At 40.4% G+C, this 18,798-nt stretch overlaps 1 protein-coding gene across 1 annotated transcript in view; it reads left to right on the top strand.

The window, feature by feature from the left end:
• Positions 1–18,534, top strand: part of LOC116854210 (adhesion G protein-coupled receptor E2-like) — a 39,869-nt gene extending 21,335 nt beyond the window's left edge. The window contains exons 11-20 of the mRNA XM_032835930.1: positions 4,242–4,349; positions 4,508–4,731; positions 4,935–5,114; positions 6,499–6,696; positions 6,972–7,207; positions 15,720–15,786; positions 16,174–16,265; positions 17,243–17,411; positions 17,495–17,605; positions 18,355–18,534. Coding sequence (XP_032691821.1) covers positions 4,242–4,349; positions 4,508–4,731; positions 4,935–5,114; positions 6,499–6,696; positions 6,972–7,207; positions 15,720–15,786; positions 16,174–16,265; positions 17,243–17,411; positions 17,495–17,605; positions 18,355–18,405 — 1,436 coding nt within the window. The 3' untranslated portion in view covers positions 18,406–18,534. The remainder of the gene's footprint in view (positions 1–4,241; positions 4,350–4,507; positions 4,732–4,934; positions 5,115–6,498; positions 6,697–6,971; positions 7,208–15,719; positions 15,787–16,173; positions 16,266–17,242; positions 17,412–17,494; positions 17,606–18,354) is intronic.
• Positions 18,535–18,798: the final 264 nt, after the last annotated feature.

Raw genomic sequence — 18,798 nt, 5'->3', positions numbered from 1 at the left:
GCATAAGGAATAACATCTGGGACATTAGGAGAATTAAAGGAAAAGTGAATTGGGGGAAATCAGAGGGGGAGATGAAACATGAGAGACTTTGGACTCTGAGAAACAAACTGAGGGTTTTGGAAGGGAGGAGGTGAGGGGTTGGGTGACCCTGGTGGTAGGTATTAAGGAGGGCAGGTATTACATGGAGCACTGCGTGTGGTGCATAAACAATGAATCTTAGAACACTGAAAAATTAAAAATAAATAAATAAATAAATAAAACTATAAATAATATACATGTTAATAAAGAATAAATTATGAACATAGGAATTGATGATAAAGAAGAATTTAAGATAAAATAGAAATGGCTTCTCAAGAAAACAATTTATATAACTTGGAATAATATGAATTTAATATTATCTGATATTTAAGTGTTTTATGTGTTTTAATTCATGTCCATAAAATTCACCATTTTAAGCAAAACATACTATGCAGTGGCATTTATTTTTCTAAGATTGATTGATTGATTGATTTTATAAACAGAGAGAGTAAGAACAGAGGGGAGGGGCTGAGGAAGGAGAGAGAAACCTCAAGCAAACTCCTGCTGAGCACAAGCCCAAGGCGGGCCTCGATCCCATGACCCTGAAATCATCACCTGAACAAAACCAAGTGTCCCATGCTCATCCCACTAAGCCATGCAGGTGCCCCCATTCAGTGACATTTAGTATATTCACAGAGTTGCAATCATTGCCTCTATTTCTAAAATATTTTCGTCACCCTTGATGCAAATATTGTACTCCTGCTCAGGAGTCATTCCTCATTCCTCCCCTCCCCCAGCCCCTAGACACCACTGGTTTGTTTTCTGTCACTATGGATGTGCCTATTCTGGACATTTCATATAGAGAGACTCATACACTGTGTTGCTTAATATGTGTCTTCTTCCACCTAGCATAATGTTTTCAAGTCTAATCCATGTTGTAGCATCTATAGGTGTTTCATTATTTTTATGGCTGTATAATATTCCATTGCACATGGATGCAGCACCTTTTATTTCACCCTTCATCCACTGATGGACATTTAGCTTATTGCCACCTTCTGATTATTGAGAATAGTACTACTATGAATATTGGATCACATGTTTTTGTTTTTGTTTAATTTTTATTTATTTTTGTTGTTTTTTTTGGGGGGGTAATCATTTTTGTAATTTATTTTCAGCATAACAGTATTTATTGTTTTTGGACCACACCCAGTGCTCCATGCAGTCCGTGCCCTCTCTAATACCCACCACCTGGTTACCCCAACCTCCCACCACCCCACCTCTTCAAACCCTTCAGATTGTTTTTCAGAGTCCATAGTCTCTCATTGTTCACCTCCCCTTCCAATTTCCCCCAACTCCCTTCTCCTAACTCCGCATGTACTCCATGCTATTTGTTATGCTCCACAAATAAGTGAAACCATATGATAATTGACTCTCTCAGCTTGACTTATTTCACTCAGCATAATCTCTTCCAGTCCCATCCATGTTGCTGCAAAAGTTGGGTATTCATCCTTTCTGATGGAGGCATCATACTCCATAGTGTATATGGACCACATCTTCCTTATCCATTCATCCGTTGAAGGGCATCTTGGTTCTTTCCACTGTTTGGCGACCGTGGCCATTGCTGCTATAAACATTGGGGTACAGATGGCCCTTCTTTTCACTCCATCTGTATCTTTGTGGTAAATCCCCAGTAGTGCAATTGCAGGGTCATAGGGAAGCTCTATTTTTAATTTCTTGAGGAATCTCCACACTGTTCTCCAAAGTGGCTGCACCAACTTGCATTCCCACCAACAGTGCAAGAGAGTTCCTCTTTCTCCACATCCTCTCCAACACATGTTGTTTCCTGTCTTGCTAATTTTGGCCATTCTAACTGGTGTAAGGTGGTATCTCAATGTGGTTTTAATTTGAATCTCCCTGATGGCTAGTGATGATGAACATTTTTTCATGTGTCTGATAGCCATTTGTATGTCTTCATTGGAGAAGTGTCTGTTCATATCTTCTGCCCATTTTTTGATATGATTGTCTGTTTTGTGTGTGTTGAGTTTGAGGAGTTCTTTATAGATCCTGGATATCAATCTTTTGTCTGTACTGTCATTTGCAATTTTTTGATTGGATAACTGGATGATGGGCATTAGGAGGGCACTTGATGTAATGAGAACTGGATATTACACACAATTGATGAATCACTGAATTCTACTGCTGAAACTAACACACTATATGTTAATTAATTGACTTTTAATTTAAAAATAAAATAAATTCTAAAAAACTTTTAATTTTTATTTATTTTTTAATTTCTTTTCAGTGTACTGGAATTCACTGTTTATGTACCACACCCAGTGTTCCATGCAATACGTGCCCTCCATAATACCCACCACCAGGCTCACCCAACCTCCTATCCCAGAACCTGCCAAAACCCTCAGATTGTTTTTCAGAGTCCATAGTCTTTCGTAGTTCATCTCCCCCTCCAATTTCCCCCAACTCCCTTCTCCTCTCCATCTCCCCATCTCATCCATGTTATTTGTTATGCTCCACAAATAAGGGAAACCATATGATAATGGACTCTTCTGCTTGACTTATTTAACTCAGCATAGTCTCTTCCAGTCCTGTCCATGTTGATACAAAGTTGGGTATTCATCCTTTCTGATGGAGGTATAATACTCCATAGTATATATGGACCACATCTTCCTTATCCATTTGTCTGTTGAAGGGCATCTTGTTTCTTTCCACAGTTTGGCGACTGTGGCCATGGCTACTATGAACATTGGGGTACAGATGGCCCTTCTTTTCACTATATCTGTATCTTTGGGATAAATACCCAGTTAAAAAAATTTTAATGTAGGTCTTTGACCCGTTTTGAACTAATTTTTGTGTGTTGTATGAAGTAGGTTTCCAGCTTCCTTCTTTTGTGTGTGGATAGCCAGATGTGTCAGGACCATTTGTTACAGAGACTTTTCTTTTTCCACTGAAGGGTCTTGGCACCAGTTATTGGAAATTATTTAACCATAGATGCATGGGTTTCTTTCTGGACTTTAAACTCTATTTTACTGATCTGTATGCCTATCCTTATGCCAATGCCCTCCTGTTCTGATTATTGTAAGTTGGTAGTCAGTCTTGAAATTAGGAGATTAAGTACTCCTTTTTTTTTTCATCTTCAAGTGAATTTTAGGTTGAGCTTTTTCATTTCCACAACTACTTAAATATCTAAAATTGCTTTGGAATCCTGATAGGGATGGCACTGATTCTGTAAATCTCTGCAGGGACTCTTGCCATCATAACAATATTGAGTCACCCATCCATAAACACAGTTAACAGTTTTCTATGTACAAGTCTTGAGCTCCCTTGAATAAAATTATTCCGTATATTTTGTTGACTCTTTCAGCATCTATGTTCATAAAAGATTGGTCTATAGTTTTTTTTTTTTTCTTGTGATGTCTTTATCTAGTTTTGTTTGCAGGGTAATGGTGGCCTTATAGGTAGTATTTCTTCCTATATTATTTTACTTTATTTTATTTTACTTTATGGAGGAGTTTATAAAAGATTAGTCATTTAAATGGATGATATCATCCTTAAATGGAATTCAGCAGCAAAACCATCTAACGTGAGCTTTTTGTTCAGGGAAGGTTTTGATAAACAACACAATGTCTCTACCTACTGCAGGTCTGTCCTGATTTTCTGTTTCTTCTAAAGTCAGTTTTACTAATGACATGTTATGATATGTTGGCTAATTAAACTTAATTTTTTAAAAAGTCAGTTTTAGTAGTTTTGTGACTGTTTAGGAATTTTCTCATTTCTTCTAGGTTATCTAACCTACTGTCGAATAATTGCTGATAATATTTTCTTATAACACTTGATAAATTCAAATTTTACACATATATAAAATTATTATGTATACCAAATATGTGCAATATTGTTATTATGTGTGTCAAATAATACTATTATTAATATATAATATATATTAGATCTAGAACATTCATATGTTATATTATATGCATATATTATATGTGCATTCTATAAATTATATAATATTCAACATTATATTTTATACTATATATGACTTCTGTATGTATTTATATTACATATAAAGTATTTATATTATAGATTTAGGTAATACATGAAATATTTTTATACATACATCATATATACACACATAGAATGGTATTATATCAACCACTACTGTCACAAATACTAATCTATCTCCCTTACACAACTTTGGAATCTCATAGACCTGTCCCTGAAGGTGCGGGAGCAAGGAGATAAAACTGTCATCTTGAGTCAGAATCAGGTGAAGATGATGCTGAACTGGGATGTGGTGCATGAATCTGAGGACTCAGGTAATGGCTGAAATGAGAGGAAGATGCCCAAGGATGTGACAAACAGGAAACATAAAATTAAAGGGAAACGGGGGTCTAGTGGAGCCACAAAGAGTCCATCTGAGGAGGAAGGGGCCCTATTGGCACCCCAAGGTATCAATATTGGCCTCATCCTGCAGGTCCTTCTGTGGTGGGCCTCATCTCCACTCCAGGGATGGGCAAGTTGCTGGTGGAGGCCCCCCTGGTCCTGGAGCCTGAGAAACAGGCAGTTCTGCATGGGGCACACAAGGGCGTGTTGCCAGAAGTCTCCTCTGTCCTGCTCTCAGATGTCATCTCTGCATTTATGAGCAACAAGGACACCCAGAACCTCAGCTCCCCCATCACCTTCATCTTCTCTCACCATGTGAGTGTTGGGGTGAGATAGGCTGTGGGTGTGGAATGAGCCTAGGTCCTGGGCACAGCCTTGCTGCCTAGCTCAGTCTTGAGGTTTCAGGGGGTTGCCCCATGGGTGCATCATTCCTCAGGAAATTCCTTTGCGAGCCAGCTTTGGATAAGCATTTCTGAACACCAGAACCACCAGTTCCTACCTACATTCTCTTCCTGCAGTCAGTGACCCCTGGGCCAATGCAAAAGGTGTTCTGCGTCTTCTGGGAGCACAGTCTGGATGGATATGGTCATTGGTCCACCACAGGATGCAGGATGGTGACCACTGAAGACACCAGCACCACCTGCCAGTGCACCCATCTCAGCAGCTTTGCTGTCCTCATGGCCCACTATGATGTGCAGGTGAGAGCCCTGGAAGGGGCTGCATTCCATGCCTATTGCTCTGTAACATGTTTCCTTATGTGTAGGGGCTTTAAATAAACAGAAATTTATATCTGTGGTTTGTTTGGGGCATCTTGGGCATGGTGGGGCTGAGTTGTCTGTTCTGAGTCTTACAAGCCTGAAATTGACCAGAGCTGCATTGTCCTCTGTGGCTCAGGGTCCTCCTGGGAGCTCCCTGGTTGCTGGCAGGATTCAGTTCTTTGCAGTCATAGGGCTGGGATTCCACTTTCTGGGTAGCTGTGAGCAGGGGACCTTGCTCAGCTCCTCGGGGCTGCATGCATTCCTTCTCTGGCAGCCCTCACACAGCGTCTCAGCATTTCTTTTTTCTTTTTAATCATTTTTTAAATTTATTTTCAGCATAACAGTATTCATTGTTTTTGTACCACACCCAGTGCTCCATGCAATCCATCTCAGCATTTCTATTCAGAGATGAGCAGGAGGAGCTCCCTGACCACAATTGCTCTCAAACTTCAACTCATTTTTCTCCAAGAGCCCAGAGCTTTTAAGAGCTAACTTGATTAGACCAGGCCCACCCACAATAAACTCCCTCTCAGAGACATAGGATCTGAATTCCATCAGCATAATCCCTTCACAGCAGCACCTAAAATGGCATTTAACTGAAAATCCAGAAGAAAGTGTGTGTACACCTATTATTGACAAATTAGATTTCTGCTTATGACAGGGGTCTTCAGGACAGGAAGTCTGTAGAAAGTGGCTCTCAGGAGCTGTAGAAAGGAAGATTTGGTGATAGCAGAGGCAAAGGGGCCAAGAAAGCCAGTCAGTACAGGTGAGTTAGGAACAATGCTTGCCTGCTCCCTTAGCCAGGTGAGTTACTTCCTCTGGATCACCACATCAAAGACTTCCTTACCTGATGTGTAAAGTAAAATAAACCTTTGTGAGTTCCTGGGTTCTTTTTTTTTAAGATTTTATTTCTTTATTTGACAGACAGAGATCACAAGTAGGCAGAGAGAGAGAGGGAAGCAGGCTCCCTGCTGAGCAGAGAACCCAATGTGGGGCTTGATCCCAGGACCCTGGGATCATGACCTGAGCCAAAGGCAGAGGCTTTAACCCACTGAGCCACGCAGGTGCTCCCCTGGGTTCTGCCTTAAGTAAGGACTCTTATTCCTCAATTCTTCCAAGGTCTGAGTTAATCAATTCATATTTCCATAAAATTCTAGCATTCTAAACCTGTAGGAATTTATCCAATAACATAACAAGTTTACCTTCCTCCTTCTTTCCTGATTTGGCTACACCAAAAATTAAAATTAAATTTAAAAATTTTAGATGGAAGATTTAGGGAAATGTGACTATGATGTCCTTTTTGCTTCTCTTTGCTGGATCCCAGGAGAAGGATCCCGGGCTGGCTGTGATCACATACCTGGGGCTGGGCCTCTCTCTGCTCTGCCTCCTCCTGGCATCCCTCACCTTCCTGCTGTGCAAAACCATCCAGAACACCAGCACCTCGCTCCACCTGCAGCTCTCAATCTGCCTCCTCCTGGCCCACCTGCTCTTCCTCATGGCCATTGACCGGACTGAGATCAAGGTATTGACACTGTCACAGAGGAGCTCCTGCTGCCCTAGGGGTACCCAGTTCATGGAGCCATGCTGCACTGACACCTTAATGAAATGACATTGGGCTCTGGGGAGGTTAGAGAGTAAGTAGACTATTTCACACTGACTAATTAATTAGAAGACAAACCCTCTTCCAACAACTTGACCATATACATGAACGCTCCTTCATGGCAAAGTATGGGACAGGTCCTGGGGTCACATTCCTCCTCGATGATCCTTCCTGGTGACACCATTCTCCTCCCCCAGGTGCTGTGTGCCATCATTGCTGGTGCCCTACACTATCTCTACCTGGCCTCCTTCACCTGGATGCTGCTGGAGGGTCTGAATCTCTTCCTCACTGCACGTAACCTGACGGTGGTCAACTACTCCAGTGTGAGCAGTATCATGAAGAAGTTCATGTTCCCTGTGGGCTATGGAGTCCCAGCTATAATTGTGGCCATTTCTGCTGCATCTAGGCCTCACCTGTACGGAACACCCACCCGGTAAACACAAATTCCCACATCCTCATCTTCTCTAGCATGACAATGGCCATCATAGAATCAATAGCTATTTAATTCCACCAGAACATGATAGACAGAGGAGTCAGTGACCACTCCAAGGACTTCTACCTGGTGGAAGATTGTGTTCATTGAATTGCTCTTTTTTTTTTTTTTTTAGTTTGGGAGGAGAATCTTTCTTTTTTTTTTATTTCTTTTCAGTGTTCCAGAATTCATTGTTTATGCACCACATGCAGTGCTCCATGCAATGTGTGCTCTCCATAATACCCACCACCAGGCTCATTTAGTTCTTTAGATATAATTGTTTTAAATGTTAATTATAAAATGTGTTAATAATTATTTAAGTTATATAATGCATTATGTTATTAACTATACACTAATATAAAATAGTAAATAATTATCTATTTAAATAATATGCTTTATGTTATTAACTATACACTAATATAATATTAATGATGTTTAATAATTACAAATTGATCTAGTTAAGATAAATGAGGTGACTCTTTAATCTTTCAGATATAATTATTTTAAATATTAAGTGTATATTACATAAATAACTAAATTATATTAATGACTATAGCCTGTAATATAAATAGCATCTTATGTATTAGTAAATACATATTAATACAGTATTCATTGCATTAACTGAGGGGACAGTTTTAAATCTAGAAAGCAAAACTGAAATGATGAGATGGCACTCATTTGTGTAAACTCCTTCTATATCCTAATTTTAAAGGAAACAGAGGGTCATTTGGAAGACAAAATAACTGTAACAACAGCCAAGATTTAGAAATCACTTCTGATATACAATCACTTTTCTAAATATTTTTCATATGTCAGCTCAAATCATCCCCCAACAACCTGTGCAGTAGAAACTGGTATTGGGCCATGTGACAGATGAGGAACTGAGGCACAAGGAGATTAACTAACATGGCCAAGGTCACACAGCTGGGTGGTGGCAGAACTGGGGCCACATCCAGTCTGGCACTCACACTATGTGCCTATCCTGATGACACGAGAGCTCAGCTGCATCAGCGAGCACTGGCCATCTGGCCTTCCTAAGGAGTTAAGCATAAATATCAGCAAACTTTTTCCATAAATGGCCAGATAATCAATATTTCCAGCTTTGTGGGTCCTATGGTCTCTGCGGCAATTACTCAGCTCTGTCTTCAGAACATAAACAAGACCATAGACAGTTTGGGAGGGATGAGTGTGTGTTCCAGTAAAACCCACTTTCAAGAGGAGGCAGAAGCTGCCTGCTTTGCCAACACCTACCTTTGAAGCTTCCCTTTGATGCTTCCTGCTCGGTCCATCTGACCCTTTCCCCATCTTCACACCTCCCATCTCACTGAGGATAAAGTCCAGCTCTGTCCTTTGCCACTTCCTATCAGCAAACGGGAGAAGAATGAGGCACAAACAAGTCAGTTGCAAGAGAAAGGGAGCAGGGGACAACAGCAGAAAAGACTGTTGCCCTGAACAACTCAGTCTCACTTTTATTAGATAGAAACAGTAACCAACAGGAGAGCCGAAGAAGGCCAATCATTAGTCATATGTCTTGTAGATAAACAAGGAGGGCAAAATATGTCTGTACAAGCAGTATAAAGTTTATAGTTGAACAAGCATATTCAAAGGACTTATCTAAGTAGCCACAGGTGCTCTCCAGGGGAAAAGGGGAGATAACGGAAAAATGAAGCAGGTGGCATTCCACCCTGAGCTATCAGGCATCCCCAGCTGCTCAGCTTCAAGGCCATATATCATGCTCTCCCCCAGAGGCCTGTTGCCAGTATGTGTTTTTCTTAAGGCTATATCTAAATGTGCTTGGTAACTAGTAAAATTTCCCATGAGTTATATTTTAAGTAATACATTGTTCTGAGGGGCAGTTGCATTTCCCCCTTTTTGTTTGTGAAGAAGTAGAAAAGTTGATTTTGCAGCTTCTTGATTTTTCAGTCATTGGAGGGATTTCGCGTGTATCAGAGGATTAAGCATAAAAAGATTGTAGCAATAAAAAGAATAATCATTCCATCTATAACACTGAGACCAGTTTGTTTGATCCAAATAAAAGGGTTTTAATTAGACAGAATACCGTTATTTTTTTTAGTAAAACTCATTTTTGGAACTGATTGTAATGATGAGTGAGTAATGTTTTGAATAGTATCTTGAAGTTGTCTAATATCTAAAGTTAGATTATCACCATAATGATTAGTAATATGATGGCGAATTTTGCTCCATGATATTTCTGATTCATTATAATCATGGGGAGTAACACAGAAGGAAGAAACATTCCAGTCACATAAAATATGAAGTCTAAGCTTTATATTTTGAAGATCATCTCCTCTATATATCATGGCTGCTTCTAAATCAGAGATACTTTCTTCTAAATTTTTGATCTATGATTATTTGTTGATTCCAAGCTTTGCTAGCATTCTCGTGCCACTTTTGTACAAATTGTGTGGTTTGTACAGTTTGATGCAAGGCTATTTCTGCAGTGGTAGCTGTAGCAGTAATGGCTATAACTCCTAAAATAGTTGTTATAAGCAACCCAAGACATCTTTTTGTTCTATGGACCCAGTCCTTTAAAACTGTTAAAAGTACATGCATAACTGGAGCGCTTTCCCAAACACGATGGTGTTTCACCGGTAACCAAATGCCTATTCTTCTTCTAGTTATGAGAATGATAGAATTATCTGTATAAACATTCTCATCTACACAAGTGAACATTTTACTTCTGAGACAGTTTATCTTTCTATTGCTATGATCAAAAGTCATTTTTCCAATAACAAAAACATAGGGATCTCTAACACAAGCTTTTATTCATTCTTCATTCATTAGGAAAAAAGAGAATGCATAGTTATTAGACTGATAAATGTAAGAGCCGTTCCAAACTCTTATGTGATTTAAAGCGGTGGTGACCTTCCATATTTTTTTTGTTTTTTATGATAATTAACAAAAGGGGATGGTATAGAAAGTCCTTGCCCAAGCCAGACCAGAGGCTCATCTCCTGAGGTTAAGGTTTGTGGTGAAATGAGATCATCAAAAAACTTGCCATTTTAAATTTCAATGAGAGGAGCAGGGTCTCCCAGTGCAATTGGTGACTGCCATCCCCTTAGGGGACTAGTCCCATACAATTCCATAAGAATCATTAATAACAATACTGGGGTGAGAAGCTCGAAAACCCTCCCATAAAGGGTGAATTTCCTCATCAGACCACATTTGTGGTAGTTTGTATTTGGGAATAGGGGGTGCTACTGTGTTATAGTTAGGACCCCAATATTTATAGGCAAGGAATCCCTTAGTAGAGAGTAAATGTAACTGAACTTTAGTCAGATAATTATCAGTAGGAAAGTTCACCAATCATCTTTGATCATCAGTGATAAGACAACTGGAATGATTGCCGATACATATTGGCCTATTTTGATATCCTAAAGTAAGATTAATATTTGTGCCCTCCTCTAAGGGCAATAGTGGCAATCTAGGATCCAAAATTCCAGGTACCCATTTTGAGGCATTCAAATAAATTGGTATTATATCTTCTCCCCATTCTACTGGACGGAGCAGGGGAGGATTGGGTATATAAGCTCAGTAAGTAAAGTTATTTATTTGTGTATAACATCCAGGAAGACTTGCGGCTGCCATGATGAGAGTCAGCGTTGTACATCAGATGTAGAAACAGTAGTAGTTTTGATATGTTTTAAAACATACACTATAGATAAAGAGTTAGATAACAGATTAAATGCAGAAGAAACGTCTTGAAACAATGCAACAACCGTCATTAATTCTTAGTTTTGTGCTGAGAGACCGGTATTAGATATGACCTTCGAAGTAGGACCATAATAACAAGCTTTACCTTTGACAGAGCCACCAGAAATTAAGAAGGGGCACCTGTTATTGGGTTTTTAGAAGTAATTTTAGGAAGGACAAAAGCAGTATGTTTTAAAAAGGAAACAACAGGTAAAGAGGGATAATGAAAAGAAGTGTTTCCAGTAAAGCCACTAAGGACAATTTGCCAATTTAAATTATTTTGGAATGCCGTTTCAATTTGTGTATTATATAAAGGCAGAACAATAACCTGTGGATCATACTCCTGTATTTGCTGAGTCCTTTTTCTTCCTAATTGAATAATACTGCCAATCTGGTCTATATAGGTAGTGAGTGTTTTAATAGTATTATTTGGGAGAAAAATCCATTTTATAATTAGTTTTTCCTGAATAATTAACCCAGTGGGTGTATGTGGGGTATGAAAAATGAAAAGATCTAATGGTATTTCAGGTTGGACTCTATCCGTTTGTATTGAATGAATCTGGCTTTCAACAAATTGTAATTCTTTTAAGGCCTCTTTTGATAGGGTCCTAGGGCTGTTTAAATTGGGATCTCCCTTTAAAGAGGCAAATAGATGCTGTAAAGCATAAGTGGGAATTCCAATTTTAGGTCTTATCCAATTAATGTCTCCCAATAAGGTTTGTAAATCATTCAAGGTTTTAATTTTATCTCTATGGATTTGAACTTTTGTGGTTTAACTGAGGTCCTGTCCATGATGAACCCCAAATATGAGAAAGGTGTGGTGACTTGTATTTTTTTTGGAGCTGTAATTAGTTTGTATTTTTCCAATTGCAACTGAAGCATTCTGAATGTATCCTGCAATTGCACATTGTTACAGGCTGCACATAATATATCATCCATATAATGGATAAGATAAATTTGTGAAAATTGATTTCTAACTGGCTGTATAACTTTTGCCACATACTCCTGAAAGATAGTGGGGCTATTTAACATTTTTTGTGGAAGAACTTTCCATTAATATCGTTTGGCTGGTTCTTTTAAATTTACACTGGGAATAGTGAAAGCAAAACAGGGACAGTCTTCCTTAGCAAGTGGTAGAGTATAAAAGCAATCCTGTAAATCTATGATAATTATTGGCCATTCACGTGGGACTAGATTAGGCAAAGGCAATCCAAGTTGGAGAGACCCCATGGGTTGGATAGCAGAATTAACTGCATGCAGGTCTGTTAAAAGTTTCCATTTTCCTGATTTTTCTTAATAACAAAAACTGATGAATTCCAAGGACTGTGAGATTCTTCAGTATGTCCTTTTTTTATCTGTTTCTCTACTAGGGTTTGCAAAGTAAGTAATTTCTCTTGTGTTAAGGGCCACTGCTCCACCCAAATAGGTTGGTCATTCTTCCAATTTAACTTAATGGGTTCAGGAGCAGTGGCCCTCAGTGAAAACTCTGGAAATCCCCCTTAGGGGAAGGTATAACCAGAGAGGTTTCCCATTGACTTAGTAAATCTCACCCCCAAAGGTTAATGGGTAAGTCTACAATATATGGCTGTAGATAACCCTTTTGACCCTTAGGTCCTTCACAGAAAAGAATATTGGAGCTTTGACACACATTGCCAGCCTGTCCTAATCCTGTAATAGCAACAGAAGAGGAATTATATGGCCATTTTTTAGGCCAATGTAATGAGCTCATGATCGAGACATCAGTTCAGTATCAATTAGACCTGAAAATTCTTTTCCCTGTATTTTAAGATGACAAATTGGTCTATCTTGATAAATTTTCTCCGTTAAATATGCTCCAGTTTTTCCAGTATTTCCAAACCCATTGGAGTTTCTTTGTTTGTTTTTAGATGGACCCTGGAGATAGAGTAAAAGTAACAACTGGGCAATGCAGTCTCCTTTTTGAAAATGGTATGGAGCCACAGTAGTTAACATCACTGAAATTTCACCAGTATAATCTGAATGAGTAATGCTGGTGTGAACTAGTACTCCCTTTGAAGTAAGGCTAGATCTCCCCAAAAGTAACCCAGTGGTCCCCTTTGGTAAAGGGCCATAAATACTAGTTGGAATTTTAATGGGAAGCTGGGTGGGCATTAAAAGATAATCTTTGGGAATGGGGATATCTAATCCAGCACTATCAGGCTCTCAAACGACGACCCTGGAGCTGCTCAACAGCTTGATCGTTCATTTGTACCTGGTCTTGCACCTGGGCCCACAGCCCAACACCCATGGGCTGCTCCGTGGAAATAGGAACATTACTAGCTCTGCCCAGCTGCTGTTTCTGCATGCTCTTGCCACCGTGTTTTAAATTGTAAGAACTCGCTTGAAGAGAGAACTGTTTTTGCTAACAAGGACCAATCAATCGGAATCGGTCGATTGCCTTCTGCGATGCCTTGAGTGATTCCCGTTGTAAACGGAGAATTCACTCCATAGTTTTGTGCTGCTCGTTTTAGCTCCTTCAATAATTTGAAGGGAAATGGCTCATGCCTGGCCTCCTAGATACCATTAGGGTTGTTAGGATCATGTCCCGGAGGGCCATGTTGTCTAATAATAACCGGGAGATTAAAGTGTAAGGCATCTAGGTCTCCTGCTCGCTGTGCTTCAAGGAGGCCTTTTCCAACGGCTGATAGCGTGTATTTTTCATCATTTTCCCTAAATGGGGCCTTCTTATAGGATGGGGGAACCGACAGTGGCGCTGCCATTTGCACCTTTTGTTCTGTTACTGGAGGAGGAGGAGATTCCTCCTTTCTATGCTCCTCTCTGACGGCCTTAGGCATGTCTTTCTCCTCCCGGCTGGCACGTTCAGCTTCCTCTTCTTAGTTTCTCCGAACATTCATTACCGCTCTCCGAATCAGGGCTTCGAAAAGGCTCCAACACGGAGCGAATGAGGGTCCAAGTAGACCACATGGTAATTGGAATTGGTTTTCCCTTAGCGTGCAAAAGTTTTAACTCATGACCTACCTTTTCCCATGTTTGTAAATCTAAAGTCCCTAATACAGGGAACCAGGAGTAAGGTTCTTTAATCACCTTTAAAAGCTCCGTAAATTGGCCCTCGCTGACTTTCGCTCCTCCCGCCTTTAGGAGCCGTCTCAGTAAGCAAACATGCGGGCGATAATCATTTGTGCTCTCTACATTACCCATACCCACAGCTCACCAGCGGGAAAAAGGCACGGCCGTGCAAAAACTCACGTCGGGGCTTCTTCTCCTGTTTCGTTTCTGGTCCTTGTTCGGGTGCCACTTGCCACTTCCTGTCCACGAACGGGAGAAGAATGAGGCACAAACAAGTCAGCTGCAAGAGAAAGGGAGCAGGGGACAAGACTAGAAAAGACTGTTGCCCCGAACAACTCCTCAGTCTCACTTTTATTAGATTAAAAACAGTAACCAACAGAAGAGCGGAAGAAGGCCAAACATTAGTCACATGTCTTGTAGATAAACAAGAAGGAGGGCAAAATATGTCTGTACAAGAAGTGTAAAGTTTATAGTTGAACAAATACATTCAAAGGACTTATCTAAGTAGCCATAGGTGCTCTCCGGGAGAAAAGGGGAGATAACAGAAAAATGAAGCAGGCGGCGTTCTGCCCTGAGTGGGCTGGGCATTCCCAGCTGCTCAGCTTCAAGGCTGTATATCGTCCTCTCCCCCAGAGGCCTATTGCCAGTATGTGTTTTTCTTAAGGCTATATCTAAATGTGCTTGGTAACTAGTAAAATTTCCCATGAGTTATATTTTAAGTAATACATTGTTCTGAGGGGCAGTTGCAGTCCTTGCTCTCAGTGTGGCCTTGAGATGCCTCATCCGTGAGTGTGTGAGTACCTGTGTCCTTGTGAGTTATAAGTTATGTAACACACATGAGCCTTATGGCTGGAGCAGGCTCACTGTTTTGTCTAATTTGGGTTTTTTCACTCACTTCTTGCATGGTCCAAAATTTTCACCTGTCCATACCCACTCACCACTCATATTTCACCTTAAATACAAGTCACTTCTTCCAGAGAAACACTTCCTGACTATCTGGATCTCCTATATCCCAGACTAAGTTATGGATCCAGCTACATATCCTCATAGCTCTTCATATTTGATCATAAAATTAATTACCATGATTTTGTCTACTAATTGTTGACTCTCCCACCTCGCTGATGTCTCCCTGAGGACTGAGACCACTCCACCCTAATCCCAGCCAATCTTCAGAGCCAAGCACAGACCCTGACACAGAGGAGACACTCAAGACTTAGCCAAAAAAAAACCCATAAATTAATTTATAGATCAATACTGCTATTTTCTTTTTAAAAATTATATTTATTTCTGCTAGTATGTCTGAGTGCCAAGACATAAGAAAGCTTTATGAAAGGAACTTATCTTTTTTTGAACACCACTTTATTAAGGTGTGACTGACATGTAAAACACTGTATGTAATTAGTGTACACAACCTGTTAAGTTTGGGGCTAATACTCATGAAACTATTGCCTCCATCAAAGGCATATACAAAGTTGTAGTTCTGCAAAATAAATAAGTTTAGAAGATCTATATTACATAGTGGTTTTCCCTAACAGTAGTTAAGTATTGTGTACTTAAAATTGACTAGGAGGGTATGTAAATGTTTATACACAAAAAAAAGCAATAATAATGATGATGAAGAAGGCAGGAGGAAACATTGGGGGTATATTTATTTATAAATCTTTTATCCAGGAAAGCCAATATTTTCTTGAATCTCTTCCCATCTTTCTCTTAGATGCTGGCTCCACACAGACAAAGGATTCATATGGACCTTCCTTGGCCCCGTCTGCACCATCTTCTCTGTGAGTAATGGATGACATCAGAGCAGCCCACCTGCCCAGCTGAGGGTCATTCAAAGACCAGGTGTATCAGGCGGGTGAAAGGCAGGGTGAGCAATCATTCCAGGACTGATGAGGGGCTCCCAGGAGGTGGGAATTCCCACTGTAAAACCAGGAATCAAACGTAGCACTTTCAGTGCTACAATTTGGAATTCCCATGCAAACTCAATTGAAGTGGTCACTGAAGTAACAGGACAAACATGGGCCTGATTTAGGGGGTGTTTGGTCTGCTTCTCTAGGACTGTTATGAAACACAAAAGCTTTTTCCCTGCCACATTAGCAGCTGGATGAACTAGGAAGAAGGTTTTCCAAGTGTGGACTGTAGTTAAAATGCCTGTGGGTTTTCTGCAGATTAATTTGGTTTTCTTTCTGATGACCTTCTGGATTGTGAAAAACAAGCTCTCCTCACTCAACAGTGACGTGTCCACCCTCCAGAACACAAGGTGAGGATGGGTCACAGGGGCATACCATGCCCCAGAAAGAACATTGTCCTCCTGCCTCCAAGGCTCTGGTGTCTCTTCACAGGACTCCTGAGGGGACTGGAAAAGAGAAGGGCAGCAATCCTCCTTGGCTGCCAGCTCAGATTCTGTGGTTTGCTGCTGACACCCATACCAAAAACATTCCATCTGTGCATACCCTCAACAACAAACTACTTCAGCTGCAGAGAGAAATGACTTTGTTCTGACAAGCAGAGATTGCTATCAGTGATCCATGAAAAAAAATCCTCTGAACATTCATATCTTTATAACATGCTCAGGAAATCACATAACAGTTTTCAGAACCCGCACACCCTACCAACTCATGCCTTCATGCATGCTCTGCCCTCTGCTGTCCCCCTTCTCTTGCACCTGGTGAAATCGGTTTTGTCATCCACATATCACATCCTCTAAGAGTTTGGGGATGTCCTTTGCTTTCCTCAACTTTACACAGAATCAATGGCCTCTATTCCGGGCAAAGCATATCCTGGCTCAGTTCATGGAGAGGATGAGGACAGGAATAGCCCTGGATGGAAAGAAGTACCTCACTTCGCAAATGTTATAAGTGATCATTTGTTCTTGTCTTTCCACCAGATTTTAAGGTCTCTGAGAACAGAAATCTTATACTTTGTTGTTTTGAAGGCCATAGCCCCAGCCTAGAGCCAGGTGCATAGAATATTCTCAGTAATGTCAGTTGAATAAAATTAGGGATCTTCATGAAACATCATGATCTTTTCGAAACTCACATTCTCGAGTGTCACCATTAACCTCAGCCCTAGTCAAATGCCATCTTGGACCCAAATAGTGTTTCTCTTTAGGGAAACATTGACAACAAAGGTCAAAGTTGATCACAATTCAGTCAGAAGCATCATGGAGTGGACATGAAACCAGCCCTGGTTGTGTTGTTCTGGATGCATCCTGACCTCCTTCCTCCTCCTACCCAGGATGCTGACATTTAAAGCCACAGCTCAGCTGCTCATCTTGGGCTGCACGTGGTGTCTGGGCATCCTTCAGGTGGGTCCAGCTGCCCATGTCATGGCTTACCTCTTCACTATCATCAACAGCCTGCAGGGCGTCTTCATCTTCCTGGTGTACTGCATCCTGAGCCAGCAGGTACTACTGCCCATTCCCACCCAGGACCCTTCCTATGCTCACTCCCTTCAGTGAGCTGACCCAAGCATGTTTTGTCTCTACAGGTCCGGGAACAATACAAGAACTGGTTCAAAGGGGTCGGAAAAACCAAAGCTGAGTCTGAGAAGTACACTCTCTCAAGTGGGACCATGTCTGACGACTCCAAACACAGTGTGGTAAGATTATCCAGTGTTCCCAGAGCACTTCACTAACCAGTCCTCTTGAGAAGCTCATGCCTACTTCACTGACAACCTGGGTATACAGCAGGAGATGCTCTATGATGATTTACACTTGCTTTTCACCTGAACTCACTTGAAGACACTTCCCTATCTTGAAAGGAAGTCTTCCTATACTTTCACTCACTTTCTATGCTCATGTTGACCCTTGCACATGACTGTCCTCTTTCCCCACAATGTAGAATATCACTTAGTGTGTCATGGGTACATTCCCTTTTTAACTGTACTTAGGAGCAAGATACAACGTACCTGTAAGTAGAGAACAATGTTGTGATCGACCAAGTAATCAGGAATAAAGATCTGTACCCCTGGTGCACACGCTGCACGTAGTCACTGCACATCCTTTATACCTCATCATTCCACACCAGCCCTGTATATGACAAACAATAAATATGTGTAAATATAGTCACAAAACTCAAGTGAAATAAATATTAGGATGGATTGGAGACTTTTCTTCAAAGTCTGCTTTCATTCCTAGTATTTCCAAATACACAAACCCTGCAAAACCTCACTAGAGAATCACAGAAGGCAGAGGAGAGATCCTGGCAATGTGAATTGTACCAATAATTTGTATGTTCAGATTTACAAAACCTTTTCTCTTCTTAGACTTCTTCCGATAATATTTTGTAGTTTTCTGTGCACATCATGCACCTTCTAACATAAAATCATGTTTATACCTTCCTTCTTAGGAGAATTATAATGAACAGCTAAGCCTGACGAACTTGTCTCTTAGAAAATGAAGAAAATGCTGGCTGCCATCCTTTGGACAGAGTATAAAAGATGCTTTTTCATGTTTATCACAAATAACTCTTCTTGGCACCACTTGTGAGAGAAAGTAAGCAGTAAACATTTGATATTCAGTTGCTGGAGACTTTTAGTTTTCTGGCACATACAGCATGCTCATCTCACTCCCAGTATAATCAGGAGCTATTACCCAATACCTCAGTAGAAATCTCTTCTACAAAAATTCTTCCTCAGGTTAATGATATATAACAAGGAAAAACAGCCTCAATGGACTTTCCTGAAATGAAATAAGAGTGGAAACTAATATTCACATACCTGCATGTAGTATAAACAACTAATCCCAGTTGCTCAAGACTTTTCTGGTTTAAGTACTGGAAATATTATATCCC

The sequence above is a fragment of the Lontra canadensis genome, unplaced genomic scaffold (genome assembly GCF_010015895.1).
Source record: "Lontra canadensis isolate GAN:19392208 unplaced genomic scaffold, GSC_riverotter_1.0 scaffold88, whole genome shotgun sequence".
Lineage (NCBI taxonomy): Eukaryota > Metazoa > Chordata > Mammalia > Carnivora > Mustelidae > Lontra > Lontra canadensis.
This window is presented reverse-complemented; position numbering and strand designations above follow the sequence as displayed.